The sequence below is a fragment of the Excalfactoria chinensis genome, chromosome 20 (assembly GCF_039878825.1).
Source record: "Excalfactoria chinensis isolate bCotChi1 chromosome 20, bCotChi1.hap2, whole genome shotgun sequence".
Taxonomy (NCBI): domain Eukaryota; kingdom Metazoa; phylum Chordata; class Aves; order Galliformes; family Phasianidae; genus Excalfactoria; species Excalfactoria chinensis.
The window spans coordinates 3460065-3480726 of record NC_092844.1 but is presented as its reverse complement, the minus strand read 5'-3'; the positions used below and the strand labels follow the sequence as shown (position 1 = coordinate 3480726).

At 49.6% G+C, this 20662-nt stretch overlaps 1 protein-coding gene across 1 annotated transcript; it reads left to right on the top strand.

Moving 5' to 3' along the window:
- Positions 1-1124: 1124 nt before the first annotated feature.
- On the top strand, positions 1125-19575 carry H6PD (hexose-6-phosphate dehydrogenase/glucose 1-dehydrogenase). The gene is made up of 6 exons (XM_072354293.1): positions 1125-1193; positions 2862-3026; positions 10674-11330; positions 12489-12606; positions 14168-14437; positions 15108-19575. The coding sequence occupies exons 3-6, from the start codon at positions 10704-10706 to the stop codon at positions 16463-16465; spliced, it is 2373 nt and encodes a 790-aa protein (XP_072210394.1). The 5' UTR covers positions 1125-1193; positions 2862-3026; positions 10674-10703; the 3' UTR covers positions 16466-19575.
- Positions 19576-20662: the final 1087 nt, after the last annotated feature.

Below are 20662 nucleotides of genomic sequence, written 5' to 3'. Positions count from 1 at the left end.
TTATCCCCTCCCCAAGTTGAATTTGTTCAGTTTCATCACTTGATCTATGCTTGTGATCCACCCTCTGCTGGGTTTCAGAAATAGAACCACTGCTAGAGGCATTCTATCCAGCCCAAAGCTGCACTGGTAACACAGGAAGTGTCACGAAGCAACATACAGTGTGAATGAAGCAGGGCAGACTGCTGTCTCCTTCATCCCTAATTTGGACCTGTATCCTGCAGACAAACCTTGGTGCTGACAGTCACTGACACCTTCACAGTACCACAAACTGCTTATGGAGTTGGACACACATGTAAGAGGGATGAGCCTCCAGAGCAGGATGGTAAAGAAGGTTATGACACCAGGATGTTACACCGTGAGTATAATTCAGTTATATCACAAATACAAGCTGGTGTCAACTGTAATGAGAGCTCTGGTGCAGCACTGAGCCCAGTGCTGGCAGTCCCCGAGTCTGATTGCAGCCTGCTTGGGTCTGAGCAACAGCAGCTGTGCAGTTTCTATATGCTTATGGGATTTTCACCTAAGGAAATGATATCTATGGCATTGTTCACTCAAGTGAATCAGAAGGCAGCAGCTGAGCTCCAGCGAAAGCTTTGCATTGCAGCAGGATTCTACCGGAGCGCTCTGCTGTGCGCATTCCCACCGGTTGGGGCAGAGTTTCATTTTTGTCTCTTTTCACCTTTCCCAAACCTGATGTGTCCAAAGCACTGCCAGGCTGAGCTGCAGCACACCTCAGGACGTACCTCCTTTGTTTAGAAAATACGAGACCAGCGCTGTGGGTGCACACATGGTTAGAAGGTATCATGCTGCATTCAGTTTCAGAACACAAAGCAATGCAAGTGCTGCAGGTAAACATAGGCATACAAAGATGTGGATATACATATATAGATAGGCAGGAAATTGAAACTGAAGAACACAGCTATGTTTTCCCTTGTTTCCAGATGCTCCTGGCCTCAGTCAAGGCTTTGTGCTCACGGCGCATCAGGAACTTCTCCACCCTCAGTGGGAAAGCCCGCATCCCTCGCTGTTCCGAGATTCCCTCCCTCCCGACCGTTACAACCAGGGGCAGCCGCCGCCAACCACAAACTCTCTGAGCGCAGGGCGGAGCGGGGCGGGGCGTTGTGCCGGGCCCGCCCGCCCGCAGCCTCCGCTCCGCCACCGAGCCCCGCTGGCCAACCCGGGGTGGGCGGGAGGTGAGTGGGGCGATGCGGGGCGGGAGGGGAGATGTGAGATAAAATGAGATGAGATAGATAAGGGGGTTCGGCTCCCAGTGGGGCTTCTCCTTCAGCCGGCGGCGTTCCCGTGCCGGGTGACGGCTGCGGCCTCCGCGCTTCACGCGTGGGCTGGGCCGGGCATCCCGGAACCGACGGGACAGGGCAGCCCTAAGAGCGGCTTCCCGCAGCATCCTCCGTGCTTTTAGGTTCGGCTCCTGCACCCCGCCGGTGCTCCGCGCCCAGCCCTTGTCCTTACCCCGCCGGTGCTCCGTGCTAGCGCCTCGTCCGTGCTCCCTTGATCCGTACATGTCGCTCCTTCCAGCGTCCCCGGCGCTCGGAAAGCTGCGGTCGGGCTGCCGGCGGTGGGAGCTCACACCGTGCTGTGCGGTCGCTGCTCGGCCCCGTTGCAGCCCGGCCCCGCTGATCGGGAGATCCGGGGCAGCCGAGCAGCGGTCCGCGCGCTGGGCCCGAGCTCCGCGTTGCGCTGCGGTAGCGCGTGGCTCTCAGCCTGACCTTTGCGGCAGCCGGCGGTGTCAGTCCGGCTCCTGCCCGCACACGCAGAAGGGCAGCGAGCTTTTCTAGTTCTCGGGGAGCCTCAGTAATTCGTGCTCTACACGTGCACGGCCTTGCGGGAGCCTCAAGCCACGCCGGGCATCTGCTAATTGCTTTTCAAAGTGGGGATGCAGCAATAGCAAACAAGATCCCTTCTACCAAACAGCGGGATGATGCATAGATCTAAAATGAGCTGCTTTCAAATCAGGGCTCCCTCGGCTGTGCAGGTCAGTGCCCTGAGGGACATTGCCCGGTTAAGTCCTCCTGTGCTTTGCATGGATGGGACACAGGCACCTTTTCCCTGAAACCCGATTGAGTAACTTGGTCCTGTTTGGTTGGGATATTTGTGAAGGTTGTTACTTTTTAATGTGTATTCTGGTGATTATTTGGTACAAGAGCAGTAAACAAACAGCCCTGCGTTTACTGTGCTGCTTTTGGGCAGTGTAGCAGTGTTTTGCAATTGGGAGTGTTGTGAAACTGGTTTTGAGTTGGCTTGGACTTGCCATGTGACTGCGTGGCTGAATCTGCCAGCAAGTTCTGTAGCTAACTCACTTGTTTCTTTGGCTACGTGGAAAAGAATGACCCACCCAAGCCTTTCCCTTCCCATGGTGGGTAGCTGCACCTCAGCTGTGCTCTGTGCAGTGGGCAGCGTGTCTGACTACTTGGAGCAAAGGTTGCTCAAGTTAAGTGTAGCTCTTACCCTAATGCATGGAGGACTTTGTCATCTGCATTATAACCCCACAGTGGGTAAAAGAAAACCAAACCTCTGCTTAACATGATAATTATTTCTAGCCTAGGCAAAAGCTTTGGAGCCACACATCTGCCCCTGTGCAGTTGTCACCACTGTTAGCTGGATTTAGGTGTGGAGGTGAGAGGAAGGAGTAGGGGAGGCAGGTCACAACAGAAGGCTGAGGAGCTGCACTATGGAGCTTTCCAGGGAAAGCAGAGGAGTCACGAGTTGCCACAAGTTGCCTGCATTTTGCCTGCAGAAATTTTGCAAAGAGCAGCTGTGGATGGGCTGAGAAATGGGGTGTTGCTTTGTGAGTGTGGTCACTTTTCCTTTGCTGTAATTGGGTCTTTCCTTCCATTTATCAGAAGGGGAACAAGCTGCCTTATCTTGCTTGCAAAATCCTGCTCACCTGACCGTTGATCGTTGAGTCCGCAGCCACAGGAGAGAGATCTGCAGTTGAGGCTGTGAGGAAGATGAGTTTCCAGCTGCTTTTGCCACTGCATCTTTTGTAAAGCTCCTGTGTTACTCAGGTGAGTCTGCTGGGGAGAGAAACATGAGATTTATGAAGACCAGTTCAAGCTAAGGGTAGGGAGAGATGTTCAGAAGTTTTGTTTGTTGTTATTTAGCTGAATTAGCTCCTGTGTTGCTTTGTAATGGAATAGTGATTTTTGTGGGAGTTTTCCAGTGGGAGAACTGGTCAGAACTGGGACAGCATCTGTGGTTCATCCCCTTTCCATTCAAGAGGAATAAGGACCAGGCCATTTTCTCCGGGCTAAGAAACAACAATCCTAAGTAGGTCTGGGCAGGTAGAAGCTAAGAGCTTCTGTTTGTACAGCTGTTACTGTGGAGGAATGGAACCGGTGAACTGTTTTCAGGCGTGCTATGAATGTTTCTGTCTGAGGAGATGCTTTTCTGTCTCCCTTTGCCTGCAGAAGGATAAGGACATTGCGTTCATTCTCTTCCCCAAGACCATTTCCAAGTTGTACTCTCACGAAGCTGCCATTTTACAACGATGTAATCTTACCAATGCAAAGCTTAGTGAGACTACAGTTACACCAGAATAGAGCCATCTATGTTTTCTTTATGCTATCAAAAAAATGGCTGTTAAAGGCCTTTCCTACCTTCATCCATGCTATGTGGGTATATTTTCCTACGCAGGTAGTTAAATGGTCTAATCTATTGACCAGAACTAATACTTGTAATGAGAACAGCGGCTTGATATCTTCACTTATTTCAGGATTTTCTTTTGTGATCGAAGGTCTTTGCCCTGTTTCTAAGTGTAAGAACTGGCTGTAGAGTTTTTCTTCAAAAGAGCTTTATTTTGAATTAGAGGAACAAGACTAAATAAGACCAAGTAAAGGTTTTATTTGGCCAGGGAGACTGGCTGTTACCAGCTGCAGCAATGAGTGGGTGCTGTCACGGGGTTCTCTCTAGAGCTCCCTCGTGACAAGGGAACAAACCCAGGGGAGCAGGAACAAAAGTACCTCTCTTCCCTAACAGCGCGGTGCGGCGCGGCACGGCGCGGCGCGGCCCGGCCACGTGCGCTCCGGGAGAGGGGACTGGTAGGGAGACCGCGAACGGGTCTGGGAGGAAAAAAAAACGAAGAAAGGATGATCTGAGAACGAACGGGAGTTTAATAAACCCAGTAACACTAAACAACAACGAGAGAGTTTCAACAATGAGAAAACCAAATCCTAATCTCACCGACGGGCTGTGGGAGGCGGGAAACTCCGACCACGCTGTCTCCTCGCCGGGCGCCGGGGAGAGAGAGAGAGAGAGAGAGAGCCCGTCCCCTTCCCGACCTCCCCTCCGGTGCCGCTCCCCACATGCCCATTTAAGGCAGCCCACAGAAAAAAAAACTTGTCCCCTTAACTCCCATTATCCTACATGATGTTTTGATGTGGAATAACAACACCAACCAAATTATAAAACCATAACATTCCACCCCTTATTCCACATCACTACATCATGCTTAATCAACATATAAACAGAACAGTAGTTAACATGCATTACATATGTACATACATAGATATATATACACACATGGAATCACAGGCTGCACTCCCCCAGCATCAGATTTTCCTGTGGCACACACTGAACATCCCCATCCTTCTGCATCACCCACCAAGTGCACCCAGGTCCCTGTGCAAAAACAGTTCCGCGGAGGGGTCTCCCCTTTCCAGAGGCTGGGAGAACCCAAACCGCTTTTCCCAGTATACTCTTTACATGCACCACAGGGACCTTGTCTCCCTCCACGGTATGCAGGGAGTTGGACTGCGTAGGGCCGTCTCGGTTGGCTGATCCTCGGGTGTTCACCAGCCAGGTGGCTTCTGCTAGATGTTTCTCCCAGTTCTTAAATGTTCCACCACCCATCGCTTTCAGCGTGGTTTTCAGCAAACCGTTGTGGCGCTCGATCTTACCAGCAGCCGGTGCATGGTAGGGGATGTGATAGATCCACTCTATGCCATGTTCTTTGGCCCAAGTGCTCACCAGTGAATTTTTGAAGTGAGACCCGTTGTCTGATTCGGTCCTCTCTGGGGTGCCATGTCGCCACAGGATTTGTGTTTCCAGACCTAGTATGGTGTTTCTGGCAGTGGCATGGGGTACCGCATATGTCTCGAGCCACCCAGTGGTTACCTCCACCATGGTGAGTACATAATGCTTACCATTACGAGTCTTTGGCAGGGTGATGTAATCAATCTGCCATGCCTCCCCATATTTATACTTTTCCCATCGCCCTTCCCCCCAGAGAGGTCTCATCCTCTTGGCCTGTTTGATCATGGCACAGGTGTCACAGTCATGGATAATGTGCGCAATAGCGTCCATAGTTATGTCCACCCCTCGGTCTCTAGCCCACTTATGTGTTGCATCTCTGCCTTGATGGCCTGAGGTTTCATGGGCCCACCGAGCCAGGAATAACTCTCCCTTATTCTGCCAGTCCAGGTCTATCTGGGCCACCTCAATTCTGGCAGCTCGATCTACTTGGTGGTTATTTTGTTGCTCCTCTGTCGCTCGACTCTTGGGCACATGGGCGTCTACATGACGCACCTTTAGGGCCATATTCTTTGTTCGGGCAGAGATGTCCTTCCATAGTTCAGCGGCCCAAACAGGTTTACCCTTCCGCTGCCAGTTGTTTTCTTCCCATTGCTGCAGCCACCCCCATAATGCATTGGCCACCATCCATGAGTCAGTATAGAGGTAAAGCACTGGCCATCTCTCCCGCTCAGCAATGTCTAGGGCCAGCTGGACAGCCTTTACCTCTGCAAATTGGCTCGATTCTCCTCTTCCTTCCGTGGCCTCTGCAACTTGTCGTGTGGGGCTCCACACAGCAGCCTTCCATCTGCGATGTTTCCCAACAAGGCGGCACGATCCATCAGTGAAAAGGGCAAACTTCTTTTCATCTTCCGGAAGTTCGTTGTATGGTGGGGCTTCTTTGGCGCGTGACACCTCTTCTGCCGGTGGTGTTCCAAACTTTTTACCTTCAGGCCAGTCCATGATCACCTCTAGGATTCCTGGACGGCTGAGGTTTCCCATCCGGGCCCGCTGTGTGATTAATGCAACCCACTTACTCCATGTGGCATCTGTGGCATGGTGGGTGGAGGGAACCTGCCCTTTAAACATCCAATTCAGCACCGGCAGTCGAGGTGCCAGGAGAAGCTGTGTTTCGGTGCCAATTACCTCAGAGGCAGCCCGGACCCCTTCATATGCGGCTAAGATCTCCTTCTCAGTTGGAGTGTAGCTCTCTTCCGACCCCCTATATGCTCTACTCCAAAATCCCAGGGGTCGGCCTCGGGTCTCATCTGAGGTTCTCTGCCACAAACTCCAAGTGGGACCTTTCTCCCCAGCAGCAGTGTAAAGGATGTTCTTCACATCCTGTCCCATTCGTACTGGCCCTAGGGCCACAGCACGGGCTATCTCTTGCTTAATTTGCTCAAAGGCCTGCTGCTGTTCAGGACCCCACGCGAAGTTATTCTTCTTTCGGGTCACCTGATAGAGGGGGCTCACAATGAGGCTATAATTTGGGATGTGCATCCTCCAAAAGCCCACCACACCCAGAAAGGACTGTGTCTCTTTTTTGTCAGTGGGTGCAGACATAGCAGTAATTTTGTCAATCACATCTGTTGGGATGTGACGACGCCCATCTTGCCATTTCACCCCTAGAAACTGAATTTCTTGGGCAGGTCCTTTCACTTTGTCTCTCTTAATAGCGAAACCAGCAGACAGGAGGATTTGGATTATCCGCTCTCCTTTTTTAAAAACCTCCATTGCTGTATCACCCCACACAACGATATCATCAATATACTGCAGGTGCTCTGGAGCACCGCCCTGTTCCAACGTGGCTTGGATCAGCCCATGGCAAATGGTCGGGCTGTGTTTCCACCCCTGGGGCAAACGGTTCCAGGTGTACTGAACACCCCTCCAAGTAAAGGCAAACTGTGGCCTGCACTCTGTGGCCAAAGGGACAGAAAAGAACGCATTGGCAATATCAATGGTGGCATACCATTTTGCCTCTTTCGATTCCAGTTCATACTGGAGTTCCAACATGTCTGGCACAGCAGCGCTCAATGGGGGTGTGACCTCATTAAGGCCACGATAGTCCACTGTCAACCTCCATTCTCCACTGGCTTTACGCACTGGCCATATGGGGCTGTTGAAGGGTGAATGGGTTTTACAAATTACTCCCTGACTTTCTAGTTGTTGAATTAGTCTATGGATGGGGAGCAAGGAATCCCTATTAGTACGGTACTGTCGTCTGTGTACCGTTCTCATGGCAATTGGTACCCTTTGTTCTTCCACCTGTAATAAGCCCACAGCAGACGGGTCCCCTGATAGGCCAGGCAAATCAGACAGCTGCTTAATGTTGTCTGTTTCTATAGCAGCTATTCCAAAAGCCCATCGGTATCCCTTGGGGTCCTTGAAATGTCCCCTTTTTAGGTAATCTATTCCAAGTATGCAGGGAGCCCCCTGGCCAGTCACTATACGATGCTTCTGCCAGTCTTTACCGGTGAGGCTTATCTCGGCCTCCAACACAGATAGTTCCTGCGAACCCCCAGTCACTCCATGTATATGTATCAGTTCTGTCCCTTTGTAGCCTGAGGGTATCAGAGTGCACTGTGCACCGGTATCCACCAGTGCCTTATATCTCTGTGGTTCGGATGTGCCAGGCCACCGAATCCACACAGTCCAATACACTCTATTATCCCTCTCCCCCCCCTGGCTGAGGGCAGGGCCCCTCTATTGGTTACCTGCAGCAGCAGAGGCAATTTCAGTATTGGCTGACCTCTTTTGTAATTCTTTCACTCGTGCTCGTAGTGCATAAGTGGGTTCGTCGTGCCACTTCCTCATGTCCTCTCCATGCTCACGCAGGTAATTCCACAGGGCACCACGTGACATAGGCTCACTGCGGTCATTCACTCGAGCAGGTGGGCGTTTGCGTCTGATGGCTGAGACTGCCACAGGTTCACTATTATTCCTTGCCGTGGACCAGTTCTTCAGCAAGCCGTCTAGTATTCTCTCTACTTGGTCCAGTCTGTTCCCCACTTGGCAGATGGCTGCAATGGAGGCACGGGTTGGCGCTAGTGTGCTCTCCGTATTTTGGAGTGCAAGGATAAGCTCAAAGATTTGAGGTCTTCTATCCATTTCTTCATACCGGTTAGCAGCTGCTAAGAGTACACTGGCATATCTGTCCGGTGCTGACCGTATGAGCTTCTTCCATATTTCGGGAGTAGTGCTCACCTTCTCCGGGTCATGGCCATCATGTGGGTCCTCAGGGACAAACATGGGATCATACAGCATCTCTGCCACAGCCATTTCTCTCAAGCACTGAATGCCTTCCTCAGCCGTATTCCATTTTTTCAGTACAGGCTCCAAGTCACTTCTGAGAAGAAAAGTTGTCTTTACAGCTGATAGTATTCTGTCCCAGAGAGTGGCGACTCCATCCAGACATCTGCTGATCCCTCTATCAACAGATGGGTTTCGAGAGATGTTTCCTAATTGACGAGCCTCGTTGCAGCTTAGGGACACACTGCCGGCCCCACTGTCCCAACATCGAAGCAGCCAAGTGACGACGCTTTCACCTGGGACTCGGGTGAACTCCTTTCTCATGCCTTGGATTTCAGTAATTTTCATAGGTTTACGAGTAGAGGAAATGGTGACTTCCCCCTCATCATCACTATCCTCTCCATGTCTGTTAGTCTTCTGAGTTGCCTTCTTTGGTGGTTTTGGGGAGGGCCCCTCGCCGGGATCTTCCTCTACTTCCTCCTTCCGTTCCAGACGTGAAGATCCACGTTCCCATCTCTGGCCTTCCACTGGGGCGACTGACACTGATGCTGGTGCTTCCTGTGGTTTGCTGGGATTGACTTGGAGGTTTTCCTTTAGGGTTTGGATCTCATTTTTGAGACTCTCTATCTCCATCATAATTCGTTCGTTCTGAGATCCCCCTGAGCTACACCCTTTCTCAAGGTCCCTCTGGTGTTCAGGGGTAAGATTACCTGACACCGGGGGTCCCGATGCTTCTAGCCTTTTTCCTAAGTCTCTCACTACTGTTTGCCAGTCTCTCTGTGTTTTATAGGAAGATACTATATTTGTTATAATCAGAGAGACTAACAACACCATATCCCATTTGACACCCCAGTCATACTTAAGGTACTCAGAACATTCATAAGCCAGTCCGAGCACAGTGTCTGTGATGTTTGTTAGGCTGAAAGGGAGCCAGTCAGGTATCCCTATCACTGGCTTCCATAGGTAGAATGATTGTACAACTAACCCCCACATCACTATGCTCTGAAGCCGGGACCACAGGAACATAAGGACCTGCAGTCCTACATACAGGGCTGCTGAAATAAGCAACTTCACTACTGCCCAAAACATTGCCCAGAACGCTGCCCGCATCCTCCACCAAAAATGTCACGGGGTTCTCTCTAGAGCTCCCTCGTGACAAGGGAACAAACCCAGGGGAGCAGGAACAAAAGTACCTCTCTTCCCTAACAGCGCGGTGCGGCGCGGCACGGCGCGGCGCGGCCCGGCCACGTGCGCTCCGGGAGAGGGGACTGGTAGGGAGACCGCGAACGGGTCTGGGAGGAAAAAAAAACGAAGAAAGGATGATCTGAGAACGAACGGGAGTTTAATAAACCCAGTAACACTAAACAACAACGAGAGAGTTTCAACAATGAGAAAACCAAATCCTAATCTCACCGACGGGCTGTGGGAGGCGGGAAACTCCGACCACGCTGTCTCCTCGCCGGGCGCCGGGGAGAGAGAGAGAGAGAGAGAGAGCCCGTCCCCTTCCCGACCTCCCCTCCGGTGCCGCTCCCCACATGCCCATTTAAGGCAGCCCACAGAAAAAAAAACTTGTCCCCTTAACTCCCATTATCCTACATGATGTTTTGATGTGGAATACCAACACCAACCAAATTATAAAACCATAACAGGTGCCCACACGCTCCTCTCTGAGAGAAAGCTGTAGTTGGCAGAACACAAACCCAGCATTGTCTCCTGGCTGCATACACAACTGTCATGAGACAGCATCTAGACTGCCTCATGTCTAGACTTCATTTGAAGGATGGAACTCTTTCTTCCCATGTTGTTTTATTGGACCATTTGTCTCCCAGTAGGTTGTTGGAGTTTAACTCAGCTGTGTTCATGAGAGCGCTGGTCCACGTGAGCCATGAAAGTGCAGTGTATTAAAGGAGAGCCTGTGAGCAGAACCTGCCAGTGGTTGTGCTCATCTCTGAGCTGCTGTGGCAATATTGACATGAAGCAGTGCCAACACAGCATAATGCCACGTGAGCAAAGTCCCAAACAGGATGTTGCTGAAAGCAGCAGCTTGAATTTGCTAGCGTGTATGTTCATTTGTAGCCAGCTCTGAAATATCCATTAGAATGGATTTCAGTTTCATTCTGAAGACACTGATATGCCCACATTAACTTGGCCTTGGAAGCAACTCTTGTTGCAGAAGAGTTCCACTTCTTGGTATGCACGAGGAGACTGCAGTCTTTCCAAGAACTCCAGTTCCTGCCATGGTTCAAATCGTGGAGGGGGAAAGTATTGTTGGCTGGGTGGGGGTCCAGGCAGAAGTCCTGGGTTCTGAGCTATAGGAGAAGAGATATTTTACATTGTGTTTTGCAGTGTTATAATGTGGAATGACTGACTTTCTTCTTTAATCCTGTTCTCTGTAGTGTTCCTGAGCCTGCCTCCTCTCTCCCAAGATGCTGAGAAGAGTCCTGTGTACCATGTTGCTCATGGGAGCCTTGCCATCGCTGGCTGAGGCGTCCCAGGGCCACATCTCTGTGGTCTTGCTGGGAGCCACAGGGGATTTAGCCAAGAAGTATTTGTGGCAGGGTTTGTTCCAACTCTACATAGACCAGGTGAGCAGTGGCCACAGCTTCACCTTCCATGGGGCTGCGCTGACAGATCTGGAACCAGGGCAGAAGCTGATGTTTGATGTGCTGAAGAGGCTGGCCTGTCCCCCAGATGAATCTCCCAACAGGTGTGCTGTCCTCAAGGACCAATTCCTGAAGCTGAGCCAATATCACCAGCTGAAAACTGCTGAAAACTACACTGCGCTGAACAGGGAGATTGAGATGCTGCTTCACCAGGAGGGGCTGAAAGAGGCAGGAAGGATCTTCTACTTCTCAGTACCACCATTTGCCTACACAGAGATTGCTCGACACATCAACAGCAGCTGCAGGCCGCCTCCGGGTGCCTGGCTGCGTGTGGTGCTGGAGAAACCTTTTGGCCACGACCTGGAGTCAGCCCAGCAGATGGCTGCAGAGCTGATGGGCTTCTTCAGGGAAGAGGAGATGTACCGGGTGGACCACTACCTTGGGAAACAGGTAAGAAGCATGCAATGCTCAGCTCCTTCAAAGGCTGAGGGTGGCTGGGAGTGTGCATCAGTGATGGTCCCCTCCCAAATTCAGGCAGTGTCACTGACTGTGTTCCCAGGAGCCATTGGTTTATGTTGCCCTGTACTGTTGTTTATCCTCTGTGGCGTGTTGCTGGCTGTCTCCTTGCAGAGCAGAGGAAATGGCTTTATTCCAATTGTGATGAAGGTTTCCCTCTCTAGTGAGAAGCCAGGGTGTAGGGTTGAAGTGTGTTTGTGCATGAGGAAGAGGTGCAGAATTCATCATCTTCAAGGTCAGGGCTTTGGTTTTGCTGAGTAAGCAATGCCCTTATTGCGGCTCTTCCATCTCATTGCACACAGACCCTTTGCTACCCATGGCTTCTAGAGGCAGTTTGTAATTTGGTATAGTATGGAGATGATGGGATGTTAACTTTGTGGTACCATTTGGAAGGCTTCATCCTGTCCTGTGCTCCAGGCAGAATGCAGGGTCTGCTTGCTGCAAGGACGGCTCAGGATGTGCAGCACTGCATTGTCCCAAAGGGAATGCATTCAAGGACGTGCCATCCTAGTTTTAGAGAAATGTAATAGCACATTTTGAAAGCAGCTTGCTCCAACCATGGCTCTGCTGTGGCCAGATTATATTCAAAAAGGTGCATGAACAACTATAAGGAGACCACCTTTGCTAAGAGGGTTTTTTTTAATTGGGTTTTGTTGTTGTTCTTTTTCTTTTTTCCCCCTTTTTTTTACTGTTTCTTTTCCCAGAGCAGATGCCTTCAGTGCTGTAAGCACCTGATCTATTTCAGCTCTTTGGAGCTGTATGTTAGTCCCAGGATGGTCTGACTCAGCTCTTTGTCTTTTGAGGGATATAAACTGAGAGCCTTGTAGTTTGCTTTTCAGCCTTTTTCACATGAAACCTCGGAATGCTTCAACAAAACCTTTAATGTACGGTCGGTAGTGTTGTACCATGACACTGATTGTGTACCATCACAGGCTCTTGATGATTTTTCCCTACTCTCGCTCACTCTGCTTTCTGCTATGTGGCTTTCTAGAGCTGGCCTCGTCCTAGTGCTGGATGGGACAATGAGGAGGAGACAACGTAGTGTAGAAATGTGACAAGTTTTTGTTGGATCTTTAATCTTTCTTTTCACAGGCTGTAGCCCATATCTTGCCTTTTCGAGATCAGAACCGTCAGTTTCTGGATCCGATTTGGAACCGACATCATGTGGAAAGAGTGGAGATCGTCTTGAAGGAGACTGTGGATGCTAAAGGTTTGTGAAGCAAGTGTGCGGAGCTAGGGTAGCTAGGTGAGAGGGAGAACTAGCAGGCTTATTGATCTGTGAACGTGCCCCTGAGGCAGTGCTGGTGCAGAAACAAAGAAGTGCAGGTGGATGATGTGCTGCTCCCTGGAAGTGGAGAGACTGTCTTATACTTCCCATGCTGGGGACTGAATCACCTTCCAGGTAATGTTGCTGCTTCCAAGAAAAGGTTCCCATTGAAATTCAACTCTAGGCCAGTAGAAGCCTCACCTTTTTTCTGCCATGGAGGTTTGGAGGAATTTCAGGGAGCTCTCTGCAGTTCAGGGATCTTAGATCTTAGTAAGAAGCATTGCATGTGGAATTGATGCAGTCTAAAACCACCTTGGTTTAGTGAAGCGATAATCTGGCCATTTTATTGCCATCTTTATTTGTTCCTGTTCTGTTAATCATCAAGCTGATATTGAGTGTATGTTTGCAGCATTCTTTGGGAGATGCTCTTGGGTCTTTTGCTTTGGCATTGCTCAAACTGGCTTGTCAGTACAAATCTAACAAAAACCAGGTCAGTCTGGTTTTGCCTCATTCACTTCCTCTGGATACTAAGAGCCTTGCATTGTGAAAAATTCAAGCCCAAAGTTGCTAGCATTGATATCCTGCTGAAGGACATGGCTGCAATCTCCCTGCAGTCCTGCAGCATCTGCTCTGCAGTACTCAGCATAAAGCACTGGGGATGGACTGCCACCCGCAGCAGTTCTTGGGATGTCAGGTGCCCTCAGTTCTGCAACATCAGGGTTGCTTTTCCACTCCCTTAACCACCTCTTCTACCTTCCTCCCTCCTTCTCACCCCCAGCAACCACAAACTCAATTAGTGCAACCTTACCAGGCTCTGCAGAATGTTCGGTTTGGCAGCCTAGATGTCAGCTGGGACCTGATTTTGGGTGAGGAAAGCATTGCAGACAGGTCTGGGGAGAACAGTGCTGTGTGTGGGTAGTCCCAGCTACTCCCTGTGCCCTCCCCTCTCTGAAAAACATTGTCATTTTTCCTTTGATATCTTCTTTCCTCTGTGTGGCTTCAGCCTGGCTCCTAGCAAATCTGCAGCATTGATTACACTAATGAATGTGCCTTTGGATTAGAGCAAGGGAGATAAATGTATCAGTCAATAGGGGAAGCCTATGGCCATGATGTAGTCTGCAGTGTGCAGCCTGCTGCTGAAGGATTACAGAAAGCTATCTGCTTGAGCCGTATTTGTGAAGAGTGCATTGTCTTTCTTCCCCTGAATGAACAGTCAAGCAGGGGAGAAGCAGAGCATTGTGAACAAAATTTTGTTTCTCAAGGGTATGGCCCACCCAGAGCCCCCTGGGGACAGAAGATCAGAGGAAAAGAGGCAGAGAAGAGTGCTGCTCGCTGCCAGGGCTGAATCTTCATTTTAGTAGCAGGGGCATTTCAGAAGCCCCTGTTGGATCAGAAGGAGAGCAGTGCAAACTACTTCTGGTCTTCTGGGTACATGCATAAAACAAGCAGAAGGCAGGGCTGCAAAACGCTCAGTTCATTTATCTTACCTCCTCGCTGTCCTCAGGCCGCACCAGTTTCTATGAGCAGTATGGAGTCATCCGGGATGTGCTGCAGAACCATCTCACTGAGGCCCTGATGTTCCTGACCATGGAGCTCCCAGGAAACCTGAGCAAGGCTGAAGAAGTCTTGCAGTGCAAGCTGCAGGCCCTGCAGTCCTTGCGAGGCCTGGAGAAACAGAGTGTTGTGGTGGGTCAGTATCAGGCATATGCCAGCCATGTACAGGAGGAGCTGCAGAAGGGGCAGGACTATGTCAGCACAACACCAACCTTTGCAGGTGAGATTTTTCTGGATTTCCTGGGTTCTGGAGAGGGGGAGAACTCTAGAGCCAAGGGGAGCAGGAGATGAGAATCCTCACTCCATGATACTGGACCTCACAGCTGATATGGGGATAACTCCAGGCGTCCACAAACATGGTACATGGGACCTGTAAAAACATAGTACTATTGCCATTTTTGTTAACGAGTACTGCTACAAATGGGGAAGCATTACACAAGAGCCTTTATTCTTGCTAAGGTCTGTGTGTTATTTTTAGAAGTGGCCTGCAAACTCCTTTGCTTTCTTACAGAGTTGCTCTCTGCATTTGAAGGGTAAAGCATTAGGAGTTCTTTGGTTGGTAGACCACCAGGCCAATTCTAGCTGTGCTGTGTTTTCTTAACATCAAAGGTTTTGTCTGAATGATATTCATGCTAAGAAATACCTTCCCTTCGAGACAAAAAGAGGTTAAGCAAGTAGGATACTTGGGAGGGAGCACAGAGGGTACCTGGAGAGCAGTTAATCCTGTGCTGTTGTTCAAGAGCTAAATGTGGAGTCAGAAATGCAGTGAATGCCAGGGTTTCTGGGAGGTAAGGAAGGAGAGTGATGGCTAGATGACAGCTCCTCACAGATCTGCTTGCTGTTTAGGCACCAGGTTGAATTTGGTAGCTGAGATCACTGTGTCGTTTCAGGTGTGCTCGTTCACAGTGACAGCCTGCGTTGGGAAGGGGTTCCTTTCCTCCTGACTTCTGGAAAAGCTCTGGATGAACGGGTGGGTTATGTCCGTGTTCTCTTCAAGAACCGGGCCTACTGCACACAGAGTGAGGCTTTGAGGGATGCGGGGCACAGCCAGTGTAAACCCAAGCAGATTGTATTCTACATCGGACATGGAGTGCTCAACACCCCAGCAGTGCTGGTGAGCAGGAACCTTTTCAGGCCCATCATGCCAAAAAGCAGTTGGAAAGAAGTTGTAGGGCAGCCAAACCTGCATGTTTTTGGACAGCTGCTGTCTGATTACTACGTGTACAGCCCTGTGAAAGAGAGAGATGCATATTCTGTCCTCATCTCCAACATCTACCATGGCAGGAAAGACTTCTTCATAACCACTGAGAACTTGCTGGCCTCCTGGGCATTCTGGACACCACTGCTGAACAGCATTTCACACCAGGCCCCGCGCCTCTACCCTGGTGGAGTGGAGAACCAGAACTTCTTAGACTTTGAAATGGTGAGTGGGGAACTGGCATTCACAGTGGCAGAGCCAGTGGAATTGCTGAGCCCCAGTGGGCCGATGCCAAGTGATTACAAGACGATCCAGTCAAAGTTTCGACAGAGCCCCCTGGTCTCAGCGTGGTCCGAGGTCTTGATTTCCCAGCTGGCTTCTGATGTTGAGAAGACAGCAGGCAGAGCTGTGGCACGCTCTGGGCAGTTCCACCTGGCCCTCTCAGGTGGCTCAAGCCCAGTGGCCTTATTCCAGCGGCTGGCAAGACACCATTATGACTTCCCATGGAGGCACACCCACCTCTGGCTGGTGGATGAGCGTTGTGTCCCACTCACTGACCCAGAGTCCAACTTCTTCAGCTTGCACAACCACCTCCTGCAGAACATCAGAGTTCCCTACTTCAATGTGCACCCCATGCCCGTGCACATGCACCAGCGGCTCTGTGTGGAAGAGGATGGAGGCGCAGAGCTGTATGCCAAGGAGATCATGGCCCTGGTGGCCAACGCCAGCTTTGACCTGGTGCTGCTGGGGGTGGGCACTGACGGGCATACTGCCTCGCTGTTCCCCCACTCTGAAAACGGCCTGGAAGGGACTCAGGCTGTGGTGCTGACCGAAAGCCCTGTCAAACCTCACCAGAGGATGAGCTTCAGCTTGCCCCTTATCAACAAGGCCCAACAGGTGTTTGTCCTAGTTATGGGGAAGGGCAAACATGACATCACCACGCTGATCAGCAGGGTGGGCCGTGAGCCAAGAAAATGGCCTATCTCGGGTGTCAACCCCAGCTCAGGTCAGCTGGTGTGGTACATGGATTATGAAGCTCTGCTTGGATGATGTTCCTAGTGTCCCTTCTAGTCCTGGCTCTTACAGCCTAGATTTTCCTACACCGTGTCCATGTTTTTCTGTTGCCAGCAGCAGCTTCTTCTCTGACAGTGCTGTCACATTCTGGGAAATTGGTGGTCTGCATTGCCTCTGGCATCTGAGCTCAGCTCAGCGTGCAGAGCTAAGCAGGATCCAAGAGCCCAGTGCGGCATTGCTGGCTCTGCCAGGACTGAACTGTGACTTTGGACAGATTACCTCACCTTGAAGTGCCTCAGTTTTCTCCTCTCAGGCTTTTATGATTATTAACACTGAGCTACCTCGTAGACACAATGGGAGACTTATTAAATTAAATACCTGCCAGAGATTTTCTTTTTTATTCTCAGGTCTGATGATGGACATGGTAATGACATGTCTGTCTTCTGCTCAGCTTTGTCTGGGACGTTGCAGTGGCCTCTGCAAAATGAGTCTCATGTGCACTTGAGTCTGTCTTGTCCATGCAGCCCATCATGATGTCAGCCAGTACAGACTGTGGCTGGGCTCTCCTGTAGCTTTCATGGCATGTGGCCCCTAAATGCTGACACCAATTTGTGAGCTCTCTGTAGTTCTGGGTCTTCGCCAGTTGCCAAGCAGCAGGGGCTGAGTCTATATGCAGTAATTTGCTGCTTTCCTTAAGTGGGTAGCTGGTACCAGGGGGATGGAGAAGGAAACCACACTGCTTTTTAAGCTGTTAGAATAATGGGGACAGGGCGAGCAACATGGCAGTTCACAAAGCTGTTATTTCCTTGCAGCACAATAATTATTGAGGGAAAACCTTGGTGTTCAGAATAGACATTTGTGTTTAGCCAGCAAAGGAGTGGTGTTTCCCTTATCCATCTTCTGTGTTTGTGTCATTCTCTAGAACATTTTTGTCTGTGCTCTGAATTGAAGCTTGCCGTGCCATTCAGTGGCTTATAAAATTTCTGTGGGAGGCAGCTTTAAAAACCATCCATGTGTCCCTTGTTGCATTGTGCATTAAGGTAGTTTGGGGATGGGGAAGGTCGGATTTCAGCTCCAGGACACTGACTCAGCATGGCAAGGAGTTTTCTCCACACATCAACTCTGGGTGGTCCTGTGTGGAGCCACAAGTTAGACTTGATGATTCTTATGGGTCACTTACAGCTTGGGATATTCTGGATGGAGGTGGTGGGGCTGGGGGTGATGCAGGGACCTCAGTGCTGACACAAAATGGCACCTGGACTGCAGGAAGCAGCAGTGAGTTGTGTGGCATTGGGCTGTGCCACCCTTCACAGCCCTGTAGCCTCTGGAGGAAAGTGGGAGATCCTCAGTAATTGCACCTGGAGTTCGGTGACTCTTTGCAGACCTACAGATCCACAGGATGTGGAAGGAAGGAGACTTTGTTTGCAGCAGTTGAATGATAGGCATTGGCCTCAAATCCTTCCCTGCATTGGGCATCTGCTGGATCCTGGTAATGAGGATGCAAATTGGGTTGCGAATAATTGCTGCAGTCTGGCAGCACGTGGAACACTTTGAATGGCCCACGCTCCCAGGTTCTCAAGTCCTTGCCTTCCAGCATAATGCTCATCTTAATGCAGAAATCAGAATTCTTATCTTCTGCTAATTGTGCAGATAAAAGAGCATTGAGCAAACTGCAGAGAGCCTGTTGGTTGTCAGCAGTCCCTGGGCAAACAGGGCCAGGCAGAACATGAGCTGGCAGAAGCTGTGGGCTGTAAGAAGAGGCCAGGTTCTCAGGGGTTCTCTGGCAGCCCCCTCCCAAACTTGCAAATGGTGCTGGAAAACAGCATTTTGTGTCCTGCAGCTGACTAAGCAGAGCTGAGCTGTCCTGATGCACATTGCTTGGCTCTTACGTGGGAAAGGATGGGACTTGTCCTGGTGTAGCTGTGTCATCTGCAGAAGACAAGTGCCTTAACTGGCCTGCTCTAGCAACTGGGATGGTTGGTTGCTCTGTGCTTGCTCATCAGTATGTTTGCTGCTGCCTGTTTTGGGTTTCAGCTGGCTTAACTACCAGCAGAAACACAAAAGGGTGAAAATAAATTGCAGGGGAAGAAAGTAGCATAGAAATGCAGGAGGAAGGCAAGCACTGCAGGCACCTTGGTGCAAGTGAAGTCTGGAGAAAGAGAAGTTAACTGGAATAAGTAGATGAGTGCTCACAAACACGGGCTCCAAATTATACCACAGTGGCTGAAACAGCTGTGCAGAGGAAGATGTGTTAGGTCTGGTATGTCCATAAATTTAAACATCATTTTCCTTCTTCAAACAAAAGTAGCCGTGTTAACTTGAATCTGTTCTTGTGTACTTGAGGTTGAGGGAACAATAATGAAAAATGCACCTATGTGGGAATGAATACGTTGTTACAAATGGCAGAATCTATTCCTGCTTTACAAATGACTGACGGTTGTGATTTCTCGTTTCTGCACGTTCTTTTATAACATTTGGCTGGTACCTTTCAAAATAAACACTGATCTTTATTTTTAGAGGGCTTTATTTGCACTTCTAAATAACGTTCTCACCACCGCCAGCCCAAGAGCAGCTGTTCTTTAGAGCTGAAGATAGGGATCGTTTGGGAAGTCTCCACTGGGTCACCCTGAAATTCATACTGGTTTTATAAAAATCCATTAGGAACTTGTGTGTGTTGTCCTCAGTGAGCACAGCTGTCAGGGTTGTTTGGTTTCCTTGAACACTGTCTATATAATTTTTCCACAGACATTCCTTTAAAACTCTTTACTAAGCATTTGCCCAATGAGAAGTAAATATTTTGCAGCGTGTAACAGTTGTGACTGGCAAGAGGGAGACTGGATGGGAAGAAGGGCAGAAGCAGCAGCAAATCTGATGGAGAAGAGTGGTAGAAATCCGCTGGGCTACAGGCCAAGGAGCAGTGCTATTTTTGGTTTGTAAAAGCTATTAATAGGAGCCGTGCACCTTCCTGACAGGCTGTGTATTAACCTTTAACAAATCCATGGAGTAACTGCTTGGAGTCTTTCTCTCCTAAATGAATATTGATAACAACTCCTTTTTGTTTTTTAAATGACAGATGGTTTCTTTATTGCATTCCTATCATTCAGTGGTGTGATATTTACTGTTTTATAGAAAACTAACACTGGAATCCATTCTTTCTCACTGTAACTTTTATAACTCAACCTGTTAAATCTTATTTTCCCATGAGTAAATTTTGATTCCTTTCATGTCGTGTCATGAACAGAGATTTATATTTATAAGAAAATAAATATTTTTTTAGCATTAATGTCTGCTAAGTTCTTTCAAAGCTTGATGGTCATCCTGTGGGCTTGATTTATTCCCTTGCGTGCCCCAGTCCTGTTTTAGCACTAGGTGTTAAAGCTCTCTGTGTGCAAACAGGACAGTATTGAATGTTCTGTAGTTTAAAAGCAGGAGTCTTAATTATTTGCTCTTACTGGCCAGGTTGGTTTTTTTTTATGTCTGTATGATCTGAACAAGGCCAGGGCTTTACAGAACAGGAGCAGCCAAAGCTGTTTCAAGGTGAGAAGCTGGACCCAGTGCCAGGTCCTGAAATGCCCGGTCCTGCTGGTGCCCGAGGTAAGTCTCCAGCTGGCAGTTCTGTCCTGCTGCGGTTCTGGTACTCTCTGATGCTGTTAGCAAAGCTGAATTATCTGGGCAGCCCTTGTGTTTGGAGATGATACCCAGGTGAGGAGATGTAGTGGTCATGTCATGGGGCCAGGACAATGTTTTCTTACCCAGGTCAGAAATGCATCAATTCTACTGTAGAAAAGGTTTTATTCTAGCTCAGAAGTCAGTGCATATCACTGAAGAGGGATACTCTGAGCAGTTACAGCATCACCAGATCCTCCCCAGGCACAGTGAGCAGAGGCAGGTGTTAAGAGCAGCAAAATCTTCAGTGTCTTAATTATTTTGAAGACAAATTTCATGATGCTGTTCTTGACTTCTCCTTCAGCCACAGATAAGGGCAGCCCTCAGTAGGATCTGTGTCTCCAGCCTCATTGCTTTCCTTAGCAGAGATTTGGTTTATTGCTTCCTTTCCAACAACAAATGGATGACCTTAAAAGGGGAAGTACTGGAGATGGTGAGGACTGAAAACAAGATCTCGAAACAGTCTGCTTTGTGAGATGTCTGTGGGCAGTGCGACTCCATGCTGCTCCCTGCAGATGCTGGCACGCTGTGCTGTAGCAATGCAGCACAGGCTCTCCTGTGAGCATC